Source organism: Gorilla gorilla, chromosome 8, assembly GCF_029281585.2.
Source record: "Gorilla gorilla gorilla isolate KB3781 chromosome 8, NHGRI_mGorGor1-v2.1_pri, whole genome shotgun sequence".
NCBI classification, from domain to species: domain Eukaryota; kingdom Metazoa; phylum Chordata; class Mammalia; order Primates; family Hominidae; genus Gorilla; species Gorilla gorilla.
The window spans coordinates 92,945,207-92,973,205 of record NC_073232.2 but is presented as its reverse complement, the minus strand read 5'-3'; the positions used below and the strand labels follow the sequence as shown (position 1 = coordinate 92,973,205).

Below are 27,999 nucleotides of genomic sequence, written 5' to 3'. Positions count from 1 at the left end.
CTGAGGCTCAAGGAAGGACAGCAATTTGCCCAACTGGGTTAAAGGACCAGGCCAGGAACTGTCCTTCCTGCTACCACAAGATGAGTTGTTGGAAACACTGGTGTCCCAGTTCTGGAACCCTTTCTTGGTTTCCCATGACCTTGAGAGCTGGTAGGTGAGTGTATGGGCAGGGAGGGGGAAGAGGATCGTCTGCTAACTCTAACAGCTTACGAGACTCCAAGACACCCCACTCTCTAGCCCTCTGTCTTCACATACACATATATTAATAGATGTGTATATATTCATTTTTTGAGATAAGGTCTCACTCTGTCACCCAGGCTGGAGTGCAGTGGTGCGATCACAGCTCACTGCAACCTCGACCTCCTGGGCTCAAGCAATCCTCCCACCTCAGCCTCCTGAGTAGCTGAGACTACAGGTGTGCGCCACCATGCCCATCTAAGTTTTTTAATTTTTTGTAGAGACAGGGCTTCACTATGTTGCGCAGCCTGGTCTCGAACTCTTGTGCTAAAGCAATCCTCCACCTTGGCCTCCCCAAAGTACTGGGGTTATAAGAGTGAACCACCACGCACGACCTCTTCCATCTTTTTGTGCTCCTCAAGGAAGGGCCCTGTCTCAGCCAAGTGGCCTTGAAAAGATATCTGTGCTTCTAAATCTCAAATGGGAGGTCTGGGACCTGGAAAATGCCGGAAAGGGAACAAAACCCATTAGAGGCAAATTCTGGAATTAAAACCAATTATTTTGTAGTCTCATTGCATCTTGGCAGGCCCCTATCTGCCTCTAAAATCCAACTATTTTGCAAAAAAACCTCTTGTTGGCCTTGTTCTTCTAATTGCACCAGGCTAATGCCCCAGCCCTAGTGAGTCACCTTCTCTTCTCAGAGTAAAATCTTAGTCTGTTTCTACTCCAGTGCCACTCAAGACATGCATAGCAGGCACCTACCAAGAACTGCACTGTGAGTATTTGCAGGATAAAGGTCAGTAGACCTGTTCCTGAAAGAAAGCATTTCTACTTCACAAGTTGTCAAAGAACCCTTTCTGGGAACAGAACATCTCCCAGATCTGAAGAAGGCAGCATGAAGTCTGTCCCTCAGAAGGTATTTATGGAAGTGCCCCCATGGGTGTCCCATACAGAATATCCACTAGGCTGTGAACTCCACGAGGGCAGGTGGAGAGTTTGCTTTGGTCTATTCATTGCTGTATTCTAGTGCCAAGAACACAGTCGGCAGGCGATACATATTTTTGTATGACTGATTGAACTCAATTAAGTATTTAGCGCTGCACTAGGCCCTGAGTTGGATACAGAGATAATAGTGAAGCAAATCCTTCTTTCAAGGCACTCAGGGGCAAGTTGAGAGAATAAGACCAACAAATATCTCTAGCATAATGAAGAAAGTAGTGAGCATCATTTTAAAAAGAGACCAATAAAGTATTGTCAGAGCTTAGGGGCAGCAGCCTCGCATTCTGCTAGGGAGCCAGCAGCCATCACAGGAAATAATTTGACTGGGTGTGGGAAGATCAATAAGAGTTTTCCAGAGAAAGAAAAGGGAAGAGGCCATGCCAGAGAGAAAACCGAGGTTTCAGTGGTTTGTCACTCCTTATGTTACAAGACTCCAAGACACCCCTCTCTCCGGCCTTCCATTTTTTGTGTTCCTCAAGGAAGGGCCTTGTGTCTGCCAAGTGGCCCTGAGAAGACATCCGTATGTTGCGGCTTCTAAAACTCAAAAGGGAGGTCTGTAAGTTCCAGACCCTAAGAACACCATGATACCAGCCTTGTATTGTGACGAAAGGCTCCAACAAGGTCAGGATGCCCCGGGATGGGCTTTGCAGACATTTGACTGCAAACTAAAAACTAGAACCTTGTGCCCTACAAGGACCGTGACTTTTGGAAGATTACAGCCCCTAAGAGACAGTGACATTCAGTGACAGACAGGCAGGCAGGTTACAGAAGGAAATCATATGCAGACTAGGGAGCCGGGTTTTTGGAATTCAGACAGGTGGGGCCTTGAGCCATTTGTCACACAAAGATTAAACCCATTCTCCTAAAGCCCAGCTCTAATCTTATCATTCTCTTCCTCAAAAGCCTTCAGTGGCTCCCACTGCACACAGAAAATACAAACACCTTGGCCTGCCAGGTAAGGCCCTGAGAAGTGCCTACTTTCCTTACTTTCTCAGCTCAGTGGGCTCCTTCCCCAGCACACACACACACACACACACACACACACACACACACACACACACACCACTCTGCACTGTAGCTCCACCACGCTCCCACCAAGCTACAAACCTGCCTCTGTGCAGCTGTGTTCACCAACTCAGACCAACCGGGTCAGCTCAGAAATCTCAGGCCCACCCTACTCCCCTGCCCAGACAGAAAAACCTCAGTGTCCTGTAGAATTCAGATGATCCGGTTACATCCTGCAGAGAAACTCCATGCTTCAAAGCAACATTAATTTGTAGTAATCCCTTGGGTGAATAGAACAATGTCCCTGAAAATTAATGAATAATCCTATAATATGGAGAAAGGCATCAGTAAAGATTTGAATTGTATGTGAAAGTGCATGTGTTTAAATTCTGCTCCGTGTGATCTTGGGCAACCTGAATTACCTTATCTACACCTTCTTTCCTTGTCCATAAAGTGGGGGCCTGACTGGGTTGCTTTGAGATGTAAATGGGACAGTACATGGTGGGCTTGGAAAGCCCTGGCATGGGCTAGGTTTATTAAATATTATCTGTTATTGTCATGTTTACTGTGAGATAAAGAAGCTGAAATGGCACCTTTAGAAAGGATCCATCCCTGAGTGGAGGTGGGGAAGTGATGTGGGAGCAGAGGAGATGTGTGGAGTCAGGGGCTCTTGTCAGAGAATGGAAAAAACAAGTGTGAGCAGGAAAAGCCTCTGACCCCTGGGGAGGGAAAACAGGCAGCCGAGATGCTGAAGGGTATCACACAGGCCTTTTGTGACTCAGCCTGCTGGAGCCATGGTCCCTTGGTGGAAGAATGGGTTTGGCACTCAAGACGAGGTAAGCAAAGTTCGACAACAGCTAAACTTGGGCCAAGGGAAAGGGCTCTCTCAACCCTTATCCAAGGCTTCTGAGGTCGGCAGCCAACCACCCTTGTGGTCCTGAACCCTGCAGGCAACGCCTGATGGCTGCCAACAGTGACCCCCTGTGGCCTCCAGAAGCCACTGCAGGAGTTCCTTAAGACCAGAGCACTTCACACCCACGTGAATGTTGTAATGACTCAGCTTTGGGGAACCATAAAGCCCCCAGGGATTCCTGAGCTAATTCAAGAGGAGAGAGGACCCTAAGCAGGACACTAATCGGCCACATGGGAGCTCAGGCTAGCATTATTCTGAGTTATAACACCAAAAATATGTGGCACCTAGAGTTCAAGGAGAGTTTCAAGCCAGTTATGTCCAAGGAGAAACTGCACGATGTCCCATCCCATCAAGGGATAGAGAAAGCCCTTCTTCTGTCTTCTCCTTCAGCTGTCCTCCCAGCCCAAAATTCTGCTGTGCCCACTCCACTCCCAGCCCAGACTCTACCCCCACAAGCCCCTTCCGGCTCTACCTGTCTCAAGCCTACAGCATTTTAGTATCACTGACCCCGACTCTGGTGCACACTCCTTTTTAAGAAGAAAGGAAATGGAACCCATATCACTGGACCCTGACCTGGGCCTGAGCCCACGTTTCCCACTCCGCTCTGTCAACAACCTGGCAAGTGAGACAACCAGTGTGCAGATAGTTGGTTAAAGGCCACAACCAGAATGACACAGGTCAAGGAGCCACAGGTGAACACAAGTCCCTCTGACAACTCCAAAGTCCTGCTTACATTTCTAACCTAGTAACAGCAGCAATGATAAATGTCCAGTTTTTACAAATAATATCATTTCTCAAGTCAGGCTAGCTCATCTCTAAATCTCTGGGCAACTAGATGTTATCTAACTCCACACTCCTACAAGTTCACAGTTGAAAAACTATGAAATGAATTTCTGTGCCTGATGTATTCAGAGAGTCTCAGAAGCCAGAGCCCTGCTGAATAACTGACTGAATTCTCTGTTGAACTGAATAACTAATGGTATTCAAGTGATACTAAATGGGATAATTTCCCTTTTTTCTAACTTGGAGAATTTAATTTGGGTGTTTTATCAAAAACTGCTGCTCCCCCATAGATTAATGGCCCACTATATCTTTCATATTAAATTAATTGAGTGCAGAATGGTTTTGTTGAATGTGAATGACAGGCTCTGGAGTTTAACTCATCATTCTTTAAGAAAGGCTAAGATGAGGAACTAAAACCACAGGGCCTGAATGATCACATCTTTTCTGTTTTCAGAGGCTTTCCCATTTTCACTTGCCACACCGTACATTAATGAGCAATCAAGCAGCTCCTGGGCCAGACGATTTCCATTCTCCATCCCTAATGAGAAACCAGCCCTGCTCTTAACTTTCCATCCCATTGTGTAGCTAAAAAAGAAGAGCACTTCATGAACACAGACCTTTACAACTTAGAAAGCACTGTTACTTCCTCTCTCTCATTTCACCCTCCCAACAGGCCTCAGCTCAACATGATTAACCCCATTTTACAAATGAGGAAACTGAGCAACTGAGCAAGAGCTTGCTCAGGTCACACTAGAAAGTGGGCAGAGCTAGGACAGGACTCCCAGTCCAGTGCTCCTTCCCACACACTGCAGTAGCTTCGGGTGACAACTTTGTAATGGTTCACAATTTTTTGTCAGTATAAACCTTTGCTCTGCCTCCTCTTTCCACCTGCCTCCTCTTTCATCCTGAATTTAAATGAATGCTTTTTAAACTCTTTCTCATCTTATCTTTCAAGCCTCATTTTTCATCACCAGAACCCCAGGCTGCCACCGCACTGCAACACGTGCCATGACCTATGCACACAATGATCTTGCTTTGCTCAACACAGTTCCCTCTGCTATGACACCCCGTCCCACCTTCTTCACCCACCCATTTTCCCTGAACCAAATGCCATTTCCTCTGCAGGGCCTTTCCAAATGCTCTCCCTTCTGAAAGGGATTCACTCTCTCCCCGTGTATTTTATTTTATTTTATTTATTTTTGAGATGGAGTCTCGCTCTGTTGCCCAGGCTGGAGTGCAATGGTGCGATCTCAGCTCACTGCAACCTCCACCTCCCGGGTTCAAGAGATTCTCCTGCCTCAGCCTCCCAAGTAGCTAGGATTACAGGTGCACACCGCCACGCCTGACTAATTTTTGTATTTTTAGTAGAGATGGAGTTTCACCATGTTGGCCAGGCTGGTCTCGAACTCCTGACCTCAGGTGATCCACCCGCCTCAGCCTCCCAAAGTCCTGGCATTACAGGCATGAGTCATTGTGCCCGGCCTCCCCATGTATTTTATACAAACCTATGTTGGCACACCTACCTATTGAACTGTAACTCGGGCATGTAAGCCTCTTTTTCCAGGCTGAGATTTTGAGGGGAGGAAATATGTCTAATACAATGGTTGGCATACAGTAGGAGCTCAATTGATGTACATTTGTCCCTCGGCATCCTCAGGGGATTGGTTCAAGGAAACCCCTCCTCCACTCCCCATCTCTCATGAATACCAAAATCTGCGAATGCTCAAGCCCCTTTTATAAAATGGTGTAGGGATTGCGTATAGCCTATGCAGACCCTCCCATATACTTTAAATCAGCTCTAGATTACTTATCATACTTAATACAATATGAATGCTATGTAAATAGTTGCTATACTGTATTTTTATTTTTATTGTTATGTTATTTTTATTGTTTTTTCCCAAATATTTTCCGTCAGAGGTTGAGTGAATCCGCAGATGCAGAACCCAAGACTACCGAAGGCCAAGCGTATACTGTTGCTCCTCAGTCTTAACTGGGTGCAGATGACAAGCATCTCCCCCAAGCGGCAGGAGGAAGCATTGCAGGGAAACGTTCTGCGAGTAAGATCAATGTTGAGCTACCCACCAGCACTGAACTTCAGTAAAGATAGAGCCTCCATCTGCCTTTATTCTGTTATTTCAAACAAACTTGTTATAGAGTGTAATGTCTGCTTAGTGTTCCCGCAACCTCAGCCACCCCTCGGCAGTCCTTGGAATGCCCAGCAGTAACTCCACAGGACGGAACCCATGAGGAACTACCTGTGCATGGACCCCTGGAGGCCTGTGAGGCCAATGACCAAAGACATCCCTCCTACAGGCTGCTTTTGGAGATACCTAAGCTGCAGGCCAGAACACTAGGCCAAGAGTAAGGAAAAAGAAAAGCCTTCATTTGCGCCTGATGCCCCGACCTCCCTATTGAGTCTGAGCCTGAGATTCCTTATCAGTACAATAGAAATGCCAATGCTCTGCTATGAGGCTGTTCTCGGCTCATGAGCAATGACTGTCCTAAGGCTTTGTGAACTCTCAGGGTTTGGGGCATTCAGATGAATTTAGTGAGGGCACAGTTTTTAGCAGTATTTGGCAATGCTTAAAACAACTCCAACCCATGTGTGAATGGGCATGAAATAGTTCAACAGCAGCTGCCCAGACGTTATCAATGAGCAAGGGGAACACTCTCTCCTGAGCGTATGCCCCTGAGGCATCGCCTAGGAGCTTGCCCCAGATAAAAAATGAGCTTTGACCACAATGTTGCATTTGTATAATTTTAACTCTGAAAGGAAGAAGTAACTGGTAACAGTGAAACCCAGGTCCCAAGGCTGGAAGTGGTCAACAGAGAAAAGGAGGCATGGTCCTGAATATAAACAGACCCCACCCACATTTCCCTCCCCAGCCCAAGGACACACCAATACCCAAGTAACAAGGAATGGAGACTTAAAAGCAAAATCCCACTGTAATTTCAACTGCATACACATGCATTCCATAATGTGATTCCTTTCTCGTTCCAAATAGAGGGAACCACTCATTTTCCATCTCCCACAAACCAGTGATAGGACTACTCCCTGAACACGCTATTAAGGAGAGATTGAAGAACTAGGTGGACTCGCCACTCTGGTACTCCAGGAGGAGAGGACAGAGGAGTCTGTCCCCTGCTTACACTGCTGGAGTGGGCCTGAGATTTGACTCTTATCTGAATAGCACAATCTCTTAGGCTTTCATTGATTCAAAGAGCCTCTGAGTGCAGCGGTCACTCAGATAGGAAGGGAACTTTCCTTAATAGAAAAAATAATCTCAAGCTAAAGGCAGCCACTAGGCCAGGGCAATAGTGTTGAAAATATATTATACACAGCCCAAAGGGTTTCACAGAGGGGTCCCTGAAGCCACAAGATGCGGGGAAGATTCAGGGAGCCAGGGACCATGGGCCCCCTCACTCTCCTCACCTGGGCCAGCTGCTCACACCTTCTTTACCTAGTGGGCTTCAGCATAAACATATGTGAAAACAGCAGCCATAAGGGAGCTTGGAGAGCAAAGACAGCCCAGTTTTCAAGCTCTTTTGTAAATACAACAGTAAGTCCCTAGGAGAGAGAAACAGAAGACCTGGTTGAGAGATGAGGCTTGCACTGCACTGTGCTGGCATTGCTACTCTGAGGCAGCTGCATACAGGATAATCTCTGCTCTGGGCCTGGGCACACAGCCCTTGGTCTGCCAGGGCCCAAGAGACCTAGGAAAACCTAGGACATCAATGCTGAGAAGCAGAAGGAACACTGGTGTCTTAAAAATTGCAACTGCCTCATGGTGCAAAAATTGTACAAAATAAAAATTAAATTTTAAATTTTTAAAATTTTTTTTTTAGATTCTGTTTGGTTTATTCCTTTTCCAGCATTTGATTACATGCTAGGTCACTTGGAATAAAAAAAGATTCAACACTAAATTAAATACTTTCCACCCATCCACCTTCCCAACTGCCCAATTATGGCCCCAGATTTGTCCCAGAAGTTCTGGGTGTTTTAGGACTGGCACCAAATTAATTATATGTCAGCTTAAAAAGGTATCAGTGGAAAAGGTGAATTAAGGACCTCTGAAAATCCTCTCTTCCATAAAACAATGAAAACACTGGAAAATCCTCAGAGCCAACTTTCTCAGATTGTTAGAAATTAACCAAAGGCTTACAGGAATTCAGGGAGCATTTATTCAAGAGAAAAAGGTTCATAACAAGTGAAGAGACTAAATTTGTAATAAAAAAAAATTCCCGTAAAGAAACCCGAGGACTAGATGTCTTCACTAGTGAGTTATACTAAATATTTCAAGAAAAATTAATTCCTCTTTACAAATTTATCATGAGAAATAGAAGAGGAATGAACACTTTCCAACTTGTGCTTTGAGGCTAGTATTACCCTGACACCACAACCAGACAAAAACATCAAAGAAAATAAAACTGCAGACCAATATCTCTTATGAATACAGATGCAAAATCCTCAACAAAATAGGAGCAAATGGAATTTAGCAACATATAAACAGGATTATATGCTATAAAGAAGTGGGATTTATCCCAGGAATGTGAGACTAGCTCAGTATATGAAACTCAGCCATGGAATGCGCCACGTTAATAGAATAAAGAACAAAAAACATATGATCATCTCAACAGATGCAGAACAAGCATTTGATAAAATCCAACACCCTTTCATCATAAAAACACCCAACAATCTAAGAAAGCATGGAACTTCCTGAACCCAAGGTTATGTATGAAAACCCACAGCTAACATCATATTAAATGGTGGCTAACATCTGTAATCCCAGAACTTTGGGCGGTCGAGGTGGACAGACTTCTTGAGCTCAGGAGTTTTAAGACCAGACTGGGCAACATGGCAAAACCCCGTCGCTAAAAAAATATATATATAAATTAGCCAGATGTGGTGGTGTGCATCTGTAGTCCCAACTACTCAGGAGACTGAGGTAGGAGGGTCACTTGAGCCTAGGCAGTTGACGCTGCAGTGAGCTGAGATAATGCCACTGCACTCCAGCCTGAGTGACAAAGTGAGACCTTGTCTCAAAAAACAAAACAAAACAAAACAAAATAGTGGAAGACTAAAAACAAGAGAGGGCTGTCTTTTGCCACTTCCATTCAACATAGTATTGGAAGTTCTAGCCAGAGCAATTAGGTAAGAAAACAAAATAGAAGGAATCCAAACTGGAAAGGAAGAAGTAAAACCATCTCTATCTGCACATGAAATTATCTTGTATGTAGAAAATCATAAGGAATGCACAAAAAGATACATTCCAGCTAATAAACAAGGCTAGTAAGGTTACAGGATACAAGATCAATATACAAAAGTCAATTGCATTTCTATGCACTAGCAATAAACAATCCAAAAATGAAACTAAGAAAACTATTCTATTTACAATAGCATCAGAAAGAATACGCCATTAGGAATAAACTTAGCAAAACAAGGGCAAGGCTTCTACACTGAAAACTATAAAATATTATTGAAAGAGATTTTTAAAGACTTAGATAAATGGAAAGGCATTCTGTGATCATGAATTGGAAGACTAAATATTGTTAAGATAGCAATATTCTCCAAATTGATCTACAGATTTCATGTAATCACTATCAAAATTCCAGCTACCTTTATTGCAACAATTGACAAGCTGATTCTAAAATGGAAATGGAAATACAAAGGACTCAGAATAACCAAAATAATCCTGAAAAAGAAGAACAAACATGGAGGTCTCATACTGCCCAATTTCAAAATGTACAAGAAAGCTACAGTAATCAAGACTATGTCATACTGGCATAAGAAACAGACATATAAATCAATGGAACAGAATTGAGAGTACAGAAACAGGCCAGGCATGGTGGCTGATGCCTGTAATCCCAGCACTTAGGGAGGCCAAAGCAGGCAGATCGTTTGAGCTCAGGAGTTCAAGACCAGACTGGGCAACATGGCAAGACCCTGTCTCTAATAAAAAATATGAAAAAAAATACTAGGCATGGTGGTGCATGCCTGTGGTCCAGCTACTCAGGATGCTGAAGTGGGAGGATAGACATTTGAGCCCGTGGGGCAGAGCTTGCAGTGAGCTGAGATCACACCACTGTACTCCAGCCTGGGTGACAGAGTGAGACTCCGTCTCAAAAAAAAAAAAGAGACAGAGAGACAGAGTACAGAAACAGACATATTTTTGGTGAATTTATTTTCAACAAGAGTTCCAATACCATCCAATGGAGAAAGAATAGTCTTTTCAACAAATGGTGCTTGGACAACTTGGATGGCCATATGAAAAAGAATTAAGTAGGAACCCTACCTCACACAAAAATTAAATCAAAATGGATCAAAGACCTAAATGTAAGGGCTAAACCTATAAATCTCTTAGAACAAAGATAGGTGTAAGCCAGTGTGATCTTCCTTGGATTAGGCAATGGTTTCTTAGGTAAGACACAAATCATAAACAACCAAAAAAATGGATAAATTGAACTTCATCAAAATTAAAATTTTTTGTGCTTCAAAGGACTATCAAGAAAGTGAAAAGACAACCCCAAAGAATAGGAGAAAATATTTGCAAACCATATCTCTGATAAGAAATTAATATCCAAAATATATAGTGAACTCTGGCAACTCAACAACAAAAATCCAAAAATGGGTAAAGAATTGGAATAGACATTTCTCCAAAGATGATATATAAACAGCAATAAAGCATATTTTTAAAATGTTCAACATCATTAGTCATTAGGGAAATGCAAATCAAAACCACGATGAGATGTCACTTCACACACACTAGAAAGGCTTTTATAATAAAAAACACAAAAAATTACAAGGGTTGGCAAGGATGTCAAGGAATTAGATCCCTCATACATTGCTAATAAGGATATAAAATGGTGCAGTCACTTTGGAAGACAGTGTGGCAGTTAAGCGGTGAGACCTTTAAGAGATGATTGGATCATGAAGGCTCTGCCTTCAAGAATGGATTAATCCTTTCATGGATTAATGTATTAATGGTTTAATGGGTTATCATGGGAGTTGGTTAGCTATCAAGAGAGCAGGCCTGTATAAAAGCCAGTTTGGACTGGGCATGGTGGCTCACACCTGTAATCCCAGCACTTTGGAAGGCCAAGGCAGGTGGATCACCTGAGGTCAGGAGTTCCAGACCAGCCTGACCAACATGATGAAACCCTGTCTCTACTAAAATTACATAAATTAACTGGGTGTGGTGGCACACACCTGTAATCCCAGCTACTAGGGAGGCAGGAGAATTGCTTGAGCCTGGGAGGGAGAGGTTGCAGTGAGCTGAGATCATGCCACTGCACTCCAGCCTGGGTGACAGAACAAGACTCCGACTCAAAGAAAAAAAAAAAAAAGCCAGTTTGGCTCTTAGTGTACCTTCCATCTCCATGTGATGCCTTCCACTGCCTCAGGACTCTGAAGAGTCGCCACTAGCAAGAAGGCCCTTACCAGACTCAGCCCCTCAATCTCAGACTTCCCAGCTTCCAGAACTATAAGAAATAGATTTATTTTCTTTGTAAGTCACTCAGTCTCAGATATTCAGTTATAGAAATAGAAGACTAAGATACCATATGACCCAGAAACTGCACTCCTAGGCATATAGGTAATAAAAGAATTGAAAATATATGTTCACACAAAAACGTGTACATAAATGTTCATAGCAACATTATTCAAAATAGCCAAAAAGTGAAAACAACCCAAATGTTCATCAACTGTTAAGTGGACAAACAACAACGTGGTATATGCGTACATTAGAATATTATTCAATCATAAAATGGAAGGAAGGAATGATATCTGCTACAACATGAATGGACCTTGAAAACATTGTGCTAAGCAAAGTCAGACACCAAAAGCCACATAATGTTTTGGTGTCTGACTTAGCACAATGTTTTCAAGGTCCATTCATGTTGTAGCATGTCCATCATAGGCAAATATAGAGACAGAAATTGATGAGTAACTTCCAGGGATATGGTGGGGGAAGGAGTAACTGCTAATCGGTAACAGAGTTTCTTTTTGAAGTGACAGAAATATTCTGGAATTAGTGGCGATGATTGCACAACTTTTTGAGTATACTAAAAACCACTAAATTGTACACTTTAAAAGGCTAAATTTTATGGTATGTAAGTTGTATCTCCATTTTCAAGTCTATTTAATGAATCTGGCATAAGATTAAGACATGTTGAGGACCAGAAGGCTGGCCAGTAGAAAACACCTCACATCTCTGCTCTCCCTGTATGGCCCCAGTTGCAATCATCAGTCAAGTGTACCATCACAACAGCCTCCTCCTTGCTCTCTTCCCAAAACCCTGCCAGATCGTGTCACTAGCCTTTGGAAGTTTCCCACTGTCCACGTGTATTAATCATGCCTTTTCATTTTCTGTATTTTCTGATTTTTTGACATCTGAGGCCTTTCTGATTCTGGAGAGATTGCCCCTCCCAGGAATAGCCAATTCGTAGGGACAGTAAAGGGCTTGCCCACAAGTTCACCTTCATATGCAAACCACTCAATCGGAAGCCCATCCCACAACTACCTCCCTTGTTGGGCTTTCACACTCTGAGCCACTGTCTCCCTGCCTTAATCACCCCACTGCCAGATGATGCAAAACTAGAGACGGCCCCTACACCCAAGAGCTCAGTTTAGTTATTTACACTGGCCAATCCGAAGCCTGCCTAGCCTGCCTCCCCTTACCTTTCCCCAGGAAATCACAATAAACACTCTTGCCCATGTTTTCCCCCACTCCCTCTGCCTCCTGACCCACCCTGGGGCTTCCCCATGTGGCCCTGCATGGCCTGCCGTGCCTCCTGTCTCTAGGGACCTGTGAGTAAAAACGTCTTCCTTTACAAGTGTCATTTCTGGGCCTGCATGTCTTACCATACCCAAATAAAACAAATCCCAGGTACATAGGGAAGCACCGCCCTCCAAACTTAGTTCCACCTTCCCTTCTCCACCTAGCTTCTTGCCAACCTTGACACTCCCCAAACTCTCACCACCCCACACTTCCCAGGCATGCCGTGTTCCTTTGTCACCAAGCCTTTGCCCATGCTGGAGCCTCCACCTACAGTGCCCTTCCCAGCCTTTTTGACTTGCTTATTCCTGTGTCACCAGCAAGCCTCACTTCATGACACCTCTTCTGGAGACCCACCAGGACAACCATGTTGTATGTGCTACATCCTCCCTCCAAGCCCTTAGTCTATGTATCTGTCTGCTGCTCTTGCTGATGAGTTTCTACAGGATAAGGACCGTGATTCCTCATCCCTGGATCCCTAGGGCTTAGCACAGAGCCAAGAAATTATTGGCAACTTAGTAAAGGTAGAATATGAGACAAGGTCTCACTCTGTTACCCAGGCTGCAGTGCTGTGGCACAATCATGGCTCACTGCAGCGTCGACCTCCTGGGTTCAAGCAATCCTCCCACCTCAGCCTCCCGAGTAGCTGGGACTACAGGCACATGCCACCGCCAATCTCAGCTAATACTTCTTATTTTTTTGTAGAGACAGGGTCTCACTGTATTGCCCAGGCTAGGCTTTTATTTTTTTAATACAAGAAATATCCCCGGCCGGGAGTAGTGGCTCATGCCTGTAATCCCAGCACTTTGGGAGGCCGAGGCAGGTGGGTCACCTGAGGTCAGGAGTTTGAGACCAGCCTGGCCAACATGGTGAAACCCCGTCTCTACTAAAAATACGAAAATTAGCTGGGCGTGGTGGCGGGCGCCTGTAATCCCAGCTACTTGGGAGGCTGAGGCAGGAGAATCACTTGAACCTGGGAGACGGAAGTTGCAGTGAGCCGAGATCGCACCATTACACTCCAGCCTAGGCGACAGAGCAAGACTTCGTCTCAAAAAAGAACAAAAAAAAAGAAAAAGAAAAAGAAATATCCCCAGCAGGCAGGTAAGCTCTTCAAGGATGAAGCCTAACTTACCCTCTAAATTCTTAGCAGGACTGAGCACATGGCTGGGTCCAAGTAAAGGCTGATGGGGTGAGTGAGTGAATGGAAATGACGAATGAGTACATCAGCAGTGGGAGGAGGTGGGTGGGGAGGCGGGACTGGTCTCCCTGCCTGAGGCACAAGCTCTACTCACACTGTTCTTCCCACTCTCGCTCCTCTTTCTCACTGGCTTGGCAATGCAGCTGAGCCTGCTTCAGGGTCCAGTAGAGCTCCTTCGCCCTCTGCTCTTCCTGGAGGCGAATCTGCTCTTCTCCTTGCTTCCTCTCCTCTTCCTCTTTCCTCTAAAATGTCATGGGAACAGAACAACACGAGATGACCACAACACTTCAGAGAAACGAGAAAGAAATATCTCTGGGATTCTGCAGTGGATGGGGCTGAGAGTGCAGCAGTGGCCTCTCCAGCCTCAGTCCCTACATGTATGAAATTGAAATTACCCAGTACTCCCATAGACAGTTGTTTTTGGATAAACGCAAAAATTATCACTTCTGGTCTTAAAGCTTGAAACTTATATTTGTTTTATTTGAATTGCTTCCTCAGGAAAGGATCCCTCAGGCCTCTCAAAAAGTATCAAATTACTGAAACTCACCAGATCACCACAACCAGACTATGAGATGCCTGACCCCTCAATGAGATGATTGCTTCCTAACTCCTCCCTAGTTTCTGTTTTCTTACACATTGTTACATTTCTTACCTGCTACACAAACCTCTAGTTTTAGTCAGTTACGGAGATGGAGATGGATTTGAGGCTGAGCTCCCATCTCCTCAGCTGCAGCACCTAATTAAAGCCTTCTTCCTTGGCAATACTCATCATCTAGGTGATTGACTTTCTGTGCCGCAAGCAGTAGGACCTGGATGGAACCCTGGTGTTTTAGTAATAAAGTGGTGGTGATCGTGCCACCTAACTTAACTGACAAGGTGGTGGTGAGGAGAAAATGGGTTGAAACAGGTGGAATGCCACAGAATACTAACAGCCATAAAACAGAATGAAGTCACGTCCTCTGCAGTAACATAGATGCATCTGGAGGCCATTATAGTAAGTGAACTAACACAGAAACAGAAAACCAAACACTGCATGTTCTCACTTATAAGTGGAAGCTAAACACTGGGTACTCATGGACATAAAGACAGGAATGACAGACACTGGGGATTACTGCAAGTGGGAGAGAGGGAGACGGGGAATGACTGAAAAAGTGCCTCTTGGGTAATATGCTCACTACCTAGGTCATGGGTTCAATTGTAACCCTTACTTCAGCATCACACAATATACCCTTGTAACAAACCTGCACGTGCACCTCTGGAATCTAAAATAAAAGTTTAAAAAGAAAAAAAAAGGCTGGGCGTCGTGGCTCACGCGTGTAATCCCAGCACTCTGGGAGGCCGAGGCAGGCGGATCACCTGAGGTCAGATGTTTGAGACCAGTTTGACCAACATAGAGAAACCCCGTCTCTACTAAAAATATAAAATTAGCCCAGCATGGTGGCGCATGTGTGTAATCCCAGCTACTAGGGAGGCTGAGACAGGAGAATCGCTTGAACCGGGAGGAGGAGGTTGCAGTGAGCTGAGATCGCACCACTGCACTCCAGCCTGGGCAACAAGAGCAAAACTCCATCTCAAAGAAAAAACAACAACAAAACAACAAAAACAAGAGTTACTCAAGAGGCACGAGAATGGCTTGAACCCAGGAGGCAGAGGTTGCAGTGAGCCGAGATCGCGCCACTGCACTCCAGCCTGGGCGTCTCAAAAAAAAAAAAAAAAGAAAGAAAGAAACAAATGTGCCCGGAATTGGTGGGTTCTTGGTCTCACTGACTTCAAGAATGAAGCCGCGGACCCTCGTGGTGAGTGTTACAGTTCTTAAATGTGGCGTATCCGGAGTTTGTTCCTTCTGATGTTCGGATGTGTTCGGAGTTTCTTCCTTCTGGTGGGTTCGTGGTCTCGCTGGCTCAGGAGTGAAGCTGCGGACCTCCGCAGTGAGTGTTACAGCTCTTAAGGCAGTGTGTCTGGAGTTGCTCGTTCCTCCCGGTGGGTTCGTGGTCTCGCTGGCTTCAGGAGTGCAGCTGCAGACCTTCGCGATGAGTGTTACAGCTCATAAAGGCAGTGTGGACCCAAAGAGTGAGCAGCAGCAAGATTTATTGTAAAGAGTGAAAAAACAAAGCTTCCACAGCGTGGAAGGGGATCCCAGCCTGTTGCCACTGCTGGCTCGGGGCAGCCTGCTTTTATTCTCTTATCTGGCCCCACCCACATCCTGCTGATCGGTCCATTTTACAGAGAGCCCAGTGGTCTGTTTTGACAGGGCGCTGATTGGTGCGTTTACAATCCCTGAGCTAGACACAAAGGTTCTCCACGTCCCCACTAGATTAGCTAGATACAGAGTGTGGACACAAAGGTTCTCCAACCCCCGCCAGAGTAGCTAGATACAGCGTCGATTGGTGCATTCACAAACCCTGAGGTAGACACAGGGTGCTGATTGGTGTGTTTACAAACTTTGAGCTAGATACAGAGTGCCGATTAGTGTATTTACAATCCCCTAGCTAGACATAAAGGTTCTCCAAGTCCCCACCAGAGTCAGAAGCCCAGCTGGCTTCACCCAGTGGATCCCGCACCAGGGCCGCAGGTGGAGATGCCTGCCAGTCCCACGCTGTGCGCCCGCACTCCTCAGCTCTTGGGTGGTTGATGGGACTGGGCAGCATGGAGCAGGGGGCGCCGCTCGTCATGGAGGCTCGGAGGCACAGGAGCCCATGGAGGAGGGGGAGGCTCAGGCATGGCAAGCTGCAGGTCCTGAGCCCTGCCCCACGGGGAGGCAGCTAAGGCCCCACGAGAAATCAAGTGCAGTGCCGGTGGGCCGGCACTGCTGGGGGACCCAGCACACTCTCCGCAGCTGCTGGCCTGGGTGCTAAGCCCCTCATTGCCCGGGCCGGCAGGGCCGGCTCGACGCTCCGAGTGTGGGGCCACCTAGCCCACGCCCACCCAGAACTCCAGCTGGCCCGCAAGCGCCGCGGGCAGCCCCGGTTCCTGCTCGTGCCTCTCCCTCCACACCTCCCTGCCAGCTGAAGGAGCCGGCTCCGGCCTTGGCCAGCCCAGAAAGGGGCTCCTACAGTGCAGCGGTGGGCTGAAAGGCTCCTCAAGTGCCGCCAAAGTGGGAGCCCAGGCAGAGGAGGCGCCCAGAGTGAGCGAGGGCTGTGAGGGCTGCCAGCATGCTGTCACCTCTCAGAAAGAAAGAAAAAAAATATGTGGAACAAAGTATAAACTCCACATCTTACTACAGAGGTAAGAGGACTCTCTGCCATCCTGGCTGGGCACGGTGGCTCACGCCTGTAATCCCAGCACTTTGGGAGGCCAAGGCAGGCAGATCACCTGAGGTCAGGAGTTTGAGATCAGCTGGCCAACATGGTGAAACCCCGTCTCTACTAAGAAATACAAAAATTAGTCGGGCATGGTGGCTTGCACCTGTAATCCGAGCTACTTGGGAGGCTGAGGCAGGAGAATCACTTGAACCCGGGAGGTGGAGGTTGCAGTGAGCTGAGATCACACCATTGCACTCTAGATTGGGTGACTCTCCGTCTCAAAAAAAAAAAAGAAAAAGAGGAGTCTGTGCTGTCCTTAGGTGTACTTTCATTTTGGAGGAAGAGGGAGGGAAGACACAGGGAGAGGTGTCTGGTCTCTTCCCGAAAGCCAGTGAAGCAGGGTATGATTATGTCTTAACCTTAGGTCTGGATAAAGTCTCAGAGAGAGAGATTTGGGGTCCCTAAATTTCCCATTTCTGTCCCACTCCTGAGCTCTAAAAAAGTTATACCTGTGTGTATTTTCTTCTACCTTTGTTTACATCAAAGTAACATGTATGTGTTAAACGTACATTATGAACCACAGGCTTGTAATGAAAATCAGCAGTCTCTAAATAACTTCACCAGAACCCAATCCAACCAACCTTAATTAAACCAATGCCTGGAGGCCACCATTTTCAACTATGTTAGCTGTTCCTTTGTTTGGCTACGTCCATGTGTCTGATTAATGCTGCTAATCCTTGATTTATCAAGTTATCAATCTAGACGTTAAATCTTGCCTTTTTTTTTTGGCACATGCATATTTAGCACTTACATTTCCCACAGGTGAACATCCATACGCCATAGTTTTTCTCTCCTCAGCCTCATAATAAATTTGCCTCATAATCTGTAGTTAAGTCAATAATCAGCATCAAAATAGTTTGCTGCAAAGCCAAACAGGGTGCTATTTTCATCAGTTCCAAAAAGTACATTTTTTTAACCTTGTAACATCTCTGAAATTTGGATGTTTTACAACTTACAGCTTGCTTTTTAATAAGCAACACTTTTATCCTCTTAAATAATGATATGTTTTGCTATTAAAGGTAACTTAAATTCAGTAAAATATGATAGGTATGGAAGCCTTTTCTTTCCACTCATTTTTTCTGGTTTTTCCTGGGTTAATACATCTTGAAGCTGCATATTGAATTTTCCCAAAGTTTTCTCAGATGTAGTAAATCATTCTCTGTGTTTAACCAAGTGCTTTTTCTTATAACAGACAATACAAAAGTTATCTTTTTCCAAAGGACACACTACCCCGGGTGCCATCTTTTCTTCTCCCATCTGCACTGGTTACCACCTAAGCCTCCTCTCCATCCACCCACCAATGACACACCTCTCAACCTTCCTTGAGTTGGAGCCCCTGTTTCTTTCTTGACCACTCCGCCATTTTGCAGTAGCATTTAACACTTCTCAGCTAAGAATGCATAGAGACACTTTCTGAGTCTTGTCTGGAAATGTCTTTATGCCACATTTACATGTAACTGCCAATTTAGCTGAGCACAGAATTTGATTAAAAATCATTTTCCTGCAGAATGTTAAAGACTTCCTTGTCTTCTATCATCCAGAACTACCACTCTGATTCTCATTCTTCTGCACAAGGCATTTATTTTTCTCTCTGGAAGCCCCTGAAGTCTCTTTAACACCAATGTTCTGAACTTTTTAATATGGTGTGCCTTGGTGTGGATTTTCTTGCGTTGATTGTGTTGGCCACTTGGGGGTACTTTCAGTCTGTAGTCTCTTATCTTTCCAGTCTAATACATCTTTGCTTAGCATTTCTTTGATAATTTCTTCTCTTCTAATTTCTTGTTTTTCCTTATAGAGCTCCTATTTGTCAAATAATGGTCTTCTTGAGTTTATCTTCTAACTGCCTTATCATTTTCCTCTCTTGCTTTCTATCTGTCTTTTTTATTTTTTTGAGACAGAGTCTCACTGTCGCCCAGGCTGGAGTACAGTGGCACGATTTTGGCTCACTGTAACCTCTACCTCCCAGGTTCAAGCAATTCTCATGCCTTAGCCTCCCGAGTAGCTGGAATTACAGGCGCGCATGCCACCACCCCTGGCTAATTTTTGTATTTTTAGTGGAGACGGGGTTTCACCATGTTGGTCAGGCTGGTCTTGAACTCCCAACCTCAGGTGATCCGCCCGCCTCAGCCTCCTAAAGTGCTGGGATTACAGGTGTGAGCCACCGCGCCCAGCTCCATCTGTTGTCTTTTTTCTTCTACTTCCTGGTTGATTTCATCGACTTTATCTTCCAAACCTTCTACTGAGTTTTTTATTTCAGCTATCACATGTGTAATTTCCAAGCTCTCATTCTTATTCTTTGGTTGTTCTTTTCTCTTCATTGCATCTTGCACTTGTTTTATGAATGCAATAACTCATTTCTCTGAGGATTTTAGGGCATTTTCTTCCCACATGCTCTGATTTAGGTCTGTTTCCTCTGTGTGTGAGTATGGTTTAAGTTCGTTTGATTTGGTGCCTGTCATACATGTGAAAGGTTTTTCTCGGCAGTCTGATGTTCCCTGACTATTCATATTCAAGAGAGAAGTAAATATCTGAATAGGAAACTCAGAGAGCATGCTCCAGGCTTCATTGAGAGGAGGACTTTGCTCTAGGGCAATCGTAGGAGGAACCAGCCATGTTGCAGGACCCTCAGATGTAAGTATCTAGAGGCCCTTCCTCTGAGCTTATTCAGTGCCTTCTCCTCTGTCCTTCCTGGGTGGTATCACCCCCAGCATTCCAGGAATTGGAGGGGAGCAGGCTGCAGGCAGGACTGCCTGCAGCAAGCAGGGCCCCTGGCCTGAGCCCCATGCTTCACAGAAACCCATGCTTTAAAGCACTTTCTTGTAAATTTCCTCAAGTCTCCCCTCAGGAGTGGCCAGAAATAGTTAGTCCCCCCAGGAATGGTAAGGGCAGGTGGTGTTGTCCAGGTAAGGTGCCCCAGGCCCAGAATAGGTTCTACATGAGCCCGACTCCCTGTTTCTTTCCTTCAGGGTGCTCTCTGACCATATCCCTCATCAAGAGATTGAGCAGATATCCCAAGGAACTCCAGGATTCCTATTTATGAAGTCACCCTGGGCCCCAGTGCGGGGGTCCTGGTTCCAGAAGGGTAGCCTAGCAACCAGATGAAGCCCTTGCCAGCACAGTATTTTCAGCACAGGATCACATGAGATTGGGTCACCAGAATAGTGCTAAAAGGCTGATTTTATGTGACTCGGATTTTTAATATAAACAAAGACTGCACAAAGAAATATTTGCCAACTCTGTACACCCTAGGGGCAACCCTGGCTGCAGGTCCCACCATTCAGAATTCAGACCTTTCCTTAATCTCCCCGTTTCCCTCCTGCTCCCTTCACTCTGCCTGATACCCCAACACCCCAACGTTTCCCTTTCAACTTTCCCTCTTCTTCTGGCCAGAGGGAGGGAGGTGGTAGCCTGGAAAAAACAGATGAAAAAGTATTTGGTGAACAATTAGAAGAAGTCACTTACCTTCTTTAGCCCTTAATTCCCAACTCTTAGAGAGTGGGTCATAAGAAAATCGGAATTTTGTCTACTTTTAGCATTAAAAAATTAATCATTGAATTGGAGAAAAGTCCCCAGTCTATGTCAGGTCAGAAGGAACAAAAATCTTGTCATTTTTTAAACAAAGGAGTAAAAATGCACAGTTATCTCCTTTTATCTGCTTGTTGATCTATTGAAGTATACCAAAGGACCCACCCCTGACCCACTGGGGTCTTCCAGGCAGGAGCAGGTGTCAGGAAGAATACAGTCAAGGCCTGTCAGAGCCAGAGGGACATCAACTGCATGCTGCCACTTCCTTGTGCAGATAAGGAGTGTATCAATTTGCTCAGGCTGCCATAACGAAGTACCACAGATTGAGGAGGCTTAAATGACAGAACTCTGTTTCCTCAATCATGGAGGCTGCAATCCAAAGTCAAGGTGTGGCAGGGTTGGCTTCGTGCTGAGGCCCTTCTCCTTGGCTGGCTGCCTTCTTGCCGTGTCACTCACAGCCTTCCCTCTGAGTGTGTGCCCGTCTGTGTCCAAATCTCCCTTTTTATAAGGACAGCAGTCATATTGGAGTAGGGTCTAACCCACTCGATCTCATTTTAACTGAATTACCTGTGTAAGACCTTATCTCCAAATATAGTTACATTCTGAGGTCCCGGGGATTAGGACTTCAACATACAGATTTTAGCAGGGACATAATTCAGCCCATAACGAGATTGGAGCCCAGGAAATGACTGGCACACAGTGGATAAGTGTCTGACTGGCCTATGGTGGATAAGTGGCCCTTAACCACCTCAGATTACAATGCAATGTTCCTACTTAAACTGGCTGTGACTAAAATGAAGCAGCAGGTTAAATTGTAGGGCCATGTTCAATCAGTTCTTCTTCACCTGGAGAGTAGGACACCACCCAGGGAACCAGAGGCCTACAGCAACCGCCCATCTCAGAGGAAAATGACTGGCCATTTACTGTGATAAAGGAAAGCTCTTCATAAGGATGGGGACGACAAAGGAAAACATTTTGCAACTACTGTTGCATTACATGTGGTCTTGCTAAAATAACGCTCAAAGCTGAAATTGCCTAAAAATTCTCATTGCTGTTGCAACTACCAGAATTCTCTGAGCCATCTGATACCACTGAAAGAAAAGCCCATTTTTCTGAGGTTTAGCAGCCAAAAGGCCAGATACGCAAACACTCCCCTGCTGCCTAGGAATTAATCGCCTTGCTCTGGCTGCCCAAAGCCCTCTGAGCTGTCCAGCTTATTCAATCTCCCTTCTCCTCATAACCCATCAGTAACAGCACACCACAGGAACCCACAGAGGCCAGGGTCTGCCACAGTCCTGTGGAAAATGTCATCAAGACAAATGCCTTTTCTGGAAAATGAAAAATTTTTTAAAATCCTAGGCCCCCTAAGCAATGGAACAGACCTTTTCTTGGCCAAGGGGACTCGTGAGAAACTTTAAAAACTGAGTTCCCAGCCATGATGGGAGAGGAGATCAGACTTGCCTCGGTAACCACCATTAGGCTTTCTTCCCTAAGGACTAAATAGAAACCAGCCCTTTTGAAAGACTGATATCAACCAACAGCCTGATGCTGCCCCTACCTTTTCATGGTTTTGACACAACAACTGACCAGCCTTTCTTCCTGATAAGAGACCACCAACCACAGAGTAGTTCTGGCCAGTCTACAGAGGATGTACCCTAAGGGCCTTCATGCCCTCTGCTTTGCCTTTTGATGTATAGGGTCTAATTGTAATATGTAGACTCAGCTAACCTGGTCAGCATAAACTCCTGTCTCATTCTTCCCTGCCTCAAAGTGCCTGCTACCAGCTTCTGACCAGAAGCTGGGCTTCCCAGCCTGTCAAAATAGCCACCTGCAGGCTGCAACCCTTTATGAGATATAAAACTCCCCTTTCCAAATTTATGAACCTCATCATTTTTCAGGTGACAAAGGCATCCTCATTTTTGTTGTTAGTCTGGCCCCAATAACACCACAGTGAGCTGAAGCACTCCAAAAAGGCAGAACCAAACCTATGCTGTTCATTCCTCCATTGCCAGCTCACAGCACAGGACATAGCAGATATCAGGTGCTCCATAAATGCTGACCAGAGAAGTGAATGAGTTATCAAACAGGTAAAGAGAAGACAGGGTTTGTGATGATCCCCGGGACGGACAGGGTACACCACATCATGTTGTTTCATCGGCGTCAGCCTTGCCTAGAGAAGTTCTGGTAAAGTCTAAAATTTTCAAGAGAAAATTGAGAAGTAGAAAATTTTCCCACCACTTCTAATCTTATTGGAAATAAAGCAGTAATCGTTTCTAAAGTTGTATAGGAGTTCATTAAGTGGCCAAAAGGAACTCCAAACTTAAAGGAGAAAAATAAAAGGGAGTGGCCTTGAATAGAAAATGGAAAAAAAAAAATAATAAACAATCGAACAGAATCAACCATGTCTGTTCGTTAAGAGTAAAACCAGGAAGAGGTGGGAGTGGGAGGAGGGAGGGAGATTGCAAGCAGAGAAGGAAGGTCACAGGACCCCGGGTGGAAGAAGAGCACAGGATGTTTACTGAGCCGTGTTCTGTGGTCTTGAACAGAAGGAGAAATGTCCAGAAGCAATTTTAGGAGTTAAGAAAGCACGGGGGAAATAAATGCAAATTTTATCTGGCCTCAGGATCTCCTTTTTTCTAAAGGAACACTTTTATATGCATGTAAATTACATTCAAATGGCACCAGCCACAGCAGAATGGTTTTTAAAAACCGGTTTCCGGCTGTCTCATCTTCAGAGTTCCCTCTGTAACCCAATATAAAGATTCTGGGATTTTTTTTTTCCATTTTCAGAATGCAGTTGTCATTATTACCTTTTCCATGACCTGGAGAATTAGCAGAACCTGCCTACATCCTCAACATGAGCTGCCGAAAGTGAGCCCAGCCCATCTCTCTCCATCACCAGGCTTTTCACCCAAGCTCTCACCTCTCCTCCAGCCTCCACCTATCTCCCTTCTCTGTGGGGTAAAAATCCCTCAATGCAGTCAATCTAAGCACTTTCTCTTTCCTGCAAATCTGCACACCCTCCCCAGCTCCCCATGGTGGGATGGTGCTGCCATCTCCCCATCTCCCAGCTTGGGACTTGGATGTCTTTGCTCTTTGCTTTCCCTCATCCCAACATCTAATTGATGCCAAGCCCTATTGATTTCACCACCACCATTTTGCTATATCCATCCCCTTCTCTCCTTCCTCGTTGTCATAGACTCTGTCCAGACCCTTGCTCATTGGCCTTGACCATTGCAAAAATCTCCTAACTAGTCTCCTTGCCTGAAAACTCATCACTTGAATCACATCATTGCCATCAGTTGTGCTCCTAAAACTTGATCTGACCACATCCTTCTTTGTATCAAGATCCTGCTTTGCCCACAGAGGAAAGTCCACCCCCTTAATGTAGCATTTAAGAGCTTCACACCCTACCTCCTTTCCAGGCTTATGTCTGGCTCCATCCATCATGAACTTTTTATCTCTCCTTCCAGCAGACCATTCATCATTCTACAGCTCTCCTTTCCATCTCTTGTGCTTGCTCATGCCCAGACCTCTAAAGTTACTCCTCTGCCTTCCATTATACTCCCCAGGGTGTGGTTGGGACTAAGGGTTGCTCATGGAGTTGTCTCTCTCTCCCCTGGCACCCTGTAAGCTTTTGAGAGCTGGTAGTTTATTTCTCCCCTCCTCCCCCACAACAAACAGCCTCCCCTTAGGTTCTCAGGAAGAAAAGAGAGTATTAAATGAAAGGTGTTGGGCCGGGTGCGGTGGCTCACGCCTGTAATCCCAGCACTTTGGGAGGCCGAGGCGGGCGGATCACGAGGTCAGGAGATCGAGACCATCCTGGCTAACACAGTGAAACCCCGTCTCTACTAAAAAATACAAAAAATTAGCCGGGCGTGGTGGCGGGCGCCTGTAGTCCCAGCTATGAGGGAGGCTGAGGCAGGAGAATGGCGTGAACCCGGGAGGCGGAGCTTGCAGTGAGCCGAGATCGCGCCACTGCACTCCAGCCTGGGCGACAGAGCGAGACTCCGTCTCAAAAAAAAAAAAAAAAAAAAGAAAGTTGTTGGTACATTCCTACAAGCAAGACTCAGAATGTTAGAACCCTACTGTTGAAAGACACAATAAAAATTATCTCACTTTGGAAAGTTGACATGGGTGGATTGCTTGAGCTCAGAAATTCCAGATGAGCCTTGGCAACATGGCGAAACCCCATCGCTACAAAAAATACAAAAATTAGCCAGGTATGGTGGTGCATCCCTGTAGTCCCAGCTACTTGGGAGGCTGAGGCAGGAGAATGGCATGAACCTGGGAGGTGGAGCTTGCAGTGAGCTGAGATTGCGCCACTGCACTCCAGCCTGGGCGACAGAGCGAGACTCCGTCTCAAAAAAAAAAAAAACAGAAAATTCAGTGGTCTAAAACAACTACCATTTTATTTGTGTATGATTCTGCAGGTTAATAATTCAGGAAGGGCTTGGCTGGGTGGCTCTTCTGCACCACTTGGTATCAATTGAGGTCAATCACTTGGTTGGGGTCATTCACTGGGATGGGCTGGCAGAACCAAGGCTTTGCTCATGTGTCTGGTGCATCAGTGCCTCTTCATGTAGCCTCTTCCTCTCTGCATGGCTAACTTGGGTTTCCTTACAGTGTGTAGTGTAGGGTAGTAGGGATTCTTATAGGACAGCTTCCAAAAATGAGCATCGCAAGAGAGGGAAAAGTAGAAACTTCAGCTCTCTTATAGTCTTTCCTCAAAAGTTGTATCAGTCCAGGCGCAGTGGCTCATGCCTGTAATCCCAACTCTTTGGGAGGCTGAGGCAGGCAGATCACTTGAGGTCAGGAGTTCAAGACCAACTTGGCTAACATGGTGAAACCTGTCTCTACTAAAACTACAAAAAATAGCTGGGTGTGGTGGTGTGCACCTGTAATCCCAGCTACCTGGGAGGCTGAAGCAGGAGGATCACTTGAACCCAGGAGGCAGAAGTTTCAGTGAGCCAAGATCATGTCACTGCACTCCAGCCTGGGCAACAGAGTGAGACTCCATCTCGGATTAAAAAATTAAAAAGTTATATCAGTCATTACTACTGCATTCTACACATCACAGCTAGTCATAAGGCTGGCGCAGCCAAAAGGGGAGGTGGAATAGATCCTACCTCTCAAAGGGAGGAGGGGCAAACAATTTGCCGCAAATCCCATTTAACCTACCACAGAAACCTTTCAGATCATGTTTTAGCCTAGGCTTAACTATTTCCTGTGATGAAGAGTTCCACACAGCAAAAGGGCAGTGCACTTACAGGCAGAGCGAACAGAAGATATCTCAGCTCATGAACCTGGACCATTCAACTGCACACTACTTGTTCTAATGTTGCTAACAGATACTGCCCTAATGAGCTTCTCCAAGGCATTTCTGAGGCTCTTCAAAATGAAGATATGCCAGATCAGGATTACTATTTCTAATGAAGTTTAAACATTCACATTTATCAAATTAATATTTGAACCAAAACAAACACATAATAATCATAACCTTCCTTGGCAATAACATCCACAGCCTGTGGTTGAGACCCTCAGTGAACATGAGAGTCTGGCCAAATGGCCCTAGTGATCCTTCATGAGCCCCAGCATAGAACATCCCACAATTTCTCACCCACTCTATCACTGAGGTTCTCAAGGAGACCATTGACCAGAAAACCTCCACTCATACCTTAATCCCTTCATGATCTCCTTGTGAGCTGAGCCCCAGGACTCCAGCTCCACAGAGCCACTCTTCCAGTATCTGGAGCTCAGCCCCCATGTGGGAAAGAGGAAGGCCAGAAATTAGAGCAGGTGCTTTCACGGTTAGGAGAGAGATAAAAAGAATTGGTTTTCTTCCCGAACAGACTTAAATAATCATATGCAAAACCCAGCAACATAAACTAAGTATCTCTCCACTGTGGGTTGGATTTGAAATACTATTATGGAGTTATTGTTCATTTCAATAGGTGTGATAATGACTTTTGTAGCTGTGGAGGGAAATGCCCTTCTTCATAGGAGATGCGTGCTGAACTTCTTAGGTTTTGATCAGGAATCTGCAAACTAAGGATCCTGCAGTGGCTCAATCTCCACTCGCTGCAACCTCTGCCTCCTGGGTTCAAGCGATTCTCCTGCCTCAGCCTCCTGAGTAGCTGGGATTACAGGCGTGGCTAATTTTTGTATTTTTTAGTATTTTGTATTGTTAGTAGTTTCACCATGTTTTAGTAGTTTCACCATGTTGGCCAGGCTGGTCTTGAACTCCTGACCTCAAGTGATCCACCTGCCTCAGCCACCCAAAGTGCTGGGATTACAGGTGTGAGCCACCGTGCCCAGCCCACATCCTTTTGTTTCTAAATTGTCGGTAGCTGCTATTGCACTACAGCAGCAGAGTTGAGTAGTTGTGTGACAGGGACAGTTGGCTCCCAAAGCCTAAAATATTTACTATCTGGCCCTTTACAGAAAATAGTTTGCCAGCCCCTGGGTTAGAATATCATCATCCATGACTTCCTTTAAAATTGTTTAGTAAAACAATAGCAACAACAAAGTGTATATGAGTGTGAGTGAGCATATAAATATTCTCCATTTAAATTCACCAATTATTAATATTTTACCACATTTGCCAGAGAGAAGGCAAATGTGGTAAAATGTTAATAATTGGTGAATTTAAATGGAGAATATATGAGTATTCATTTTATTTTTTCTTTCAACTTTTCTTCATGTTTGAAATTTTAAAAAAATAAAATTTGTGGAGGGTACATACTGTTTCCAAATACTGTTTTCCACATTATACTCCATTTAAAAACTCACAGGAGGCCAGGCATGGTGGCTCATGCCTGTAATCCCAGCACTTTGGGAGGCCAAGGTGGGTGGATCACTTGAGGTCAGGAGTTCGAGACCAGCCTGACCAACATGGTGAAACCCCATCTCTACTAAAGATACAAAAATTAGCTGGGTGTGGTGGCGGGTGCCTGCAATCCCAGCTATTTGAGAGGCTGAGGCAGCAGAATCACTTGAACCTGGGAGGTGGAGGCTTCAGTGAGCCAAGATTGCACCATTGCACTCCAGCCTGGACAACAAGAGCAAAACTCCGTCTCAAACAAATTAATTAATTAATTAATTAATTAATAAAAACTCAGGAAAATCTGCTAAAAAATTTACAACTCATGGGAAAATTAAATAAGGAGATTAATAACACTCATGGAGGGTCACTAGGGCCATCTGGCCAGACTCTCAGGTTCACTGAGTGCCTCAACCACAGGCTGTGGATCCAAATATATAACTAGCAAGTGCAATAGGTTTAAAAATAATGGGTACAATCTTATTCACAATAGCAACAAC

The 27,999-nt window shown here is 45.2% G+C and overlaps 1 protein-coding gene across 2 annotated transcripts in view; it reads right to left on the bottom strand.

The window, feature by feature from the left end:
• SH2D4B (SH2 domain containing 4B) overlaps positions 1-27,999 on the bottom strand; it is a 108,679-nt gene that overhangs the window by 44,828 nt on the left and 35,852 nt on the right. For both annotated transcript variants that reach the window (XM_004049685.3, XM_055352464.2), the window contains exon 4: positions 13,944-14,091. In XM_004049685.3, the coding sequence (XP_004049733.3) occupies positions 13,944-14,091 (148 nt within the window). The remainder of the gene's footprint in view (positions 1-13,943; positions 14,092-27,999) is intronic.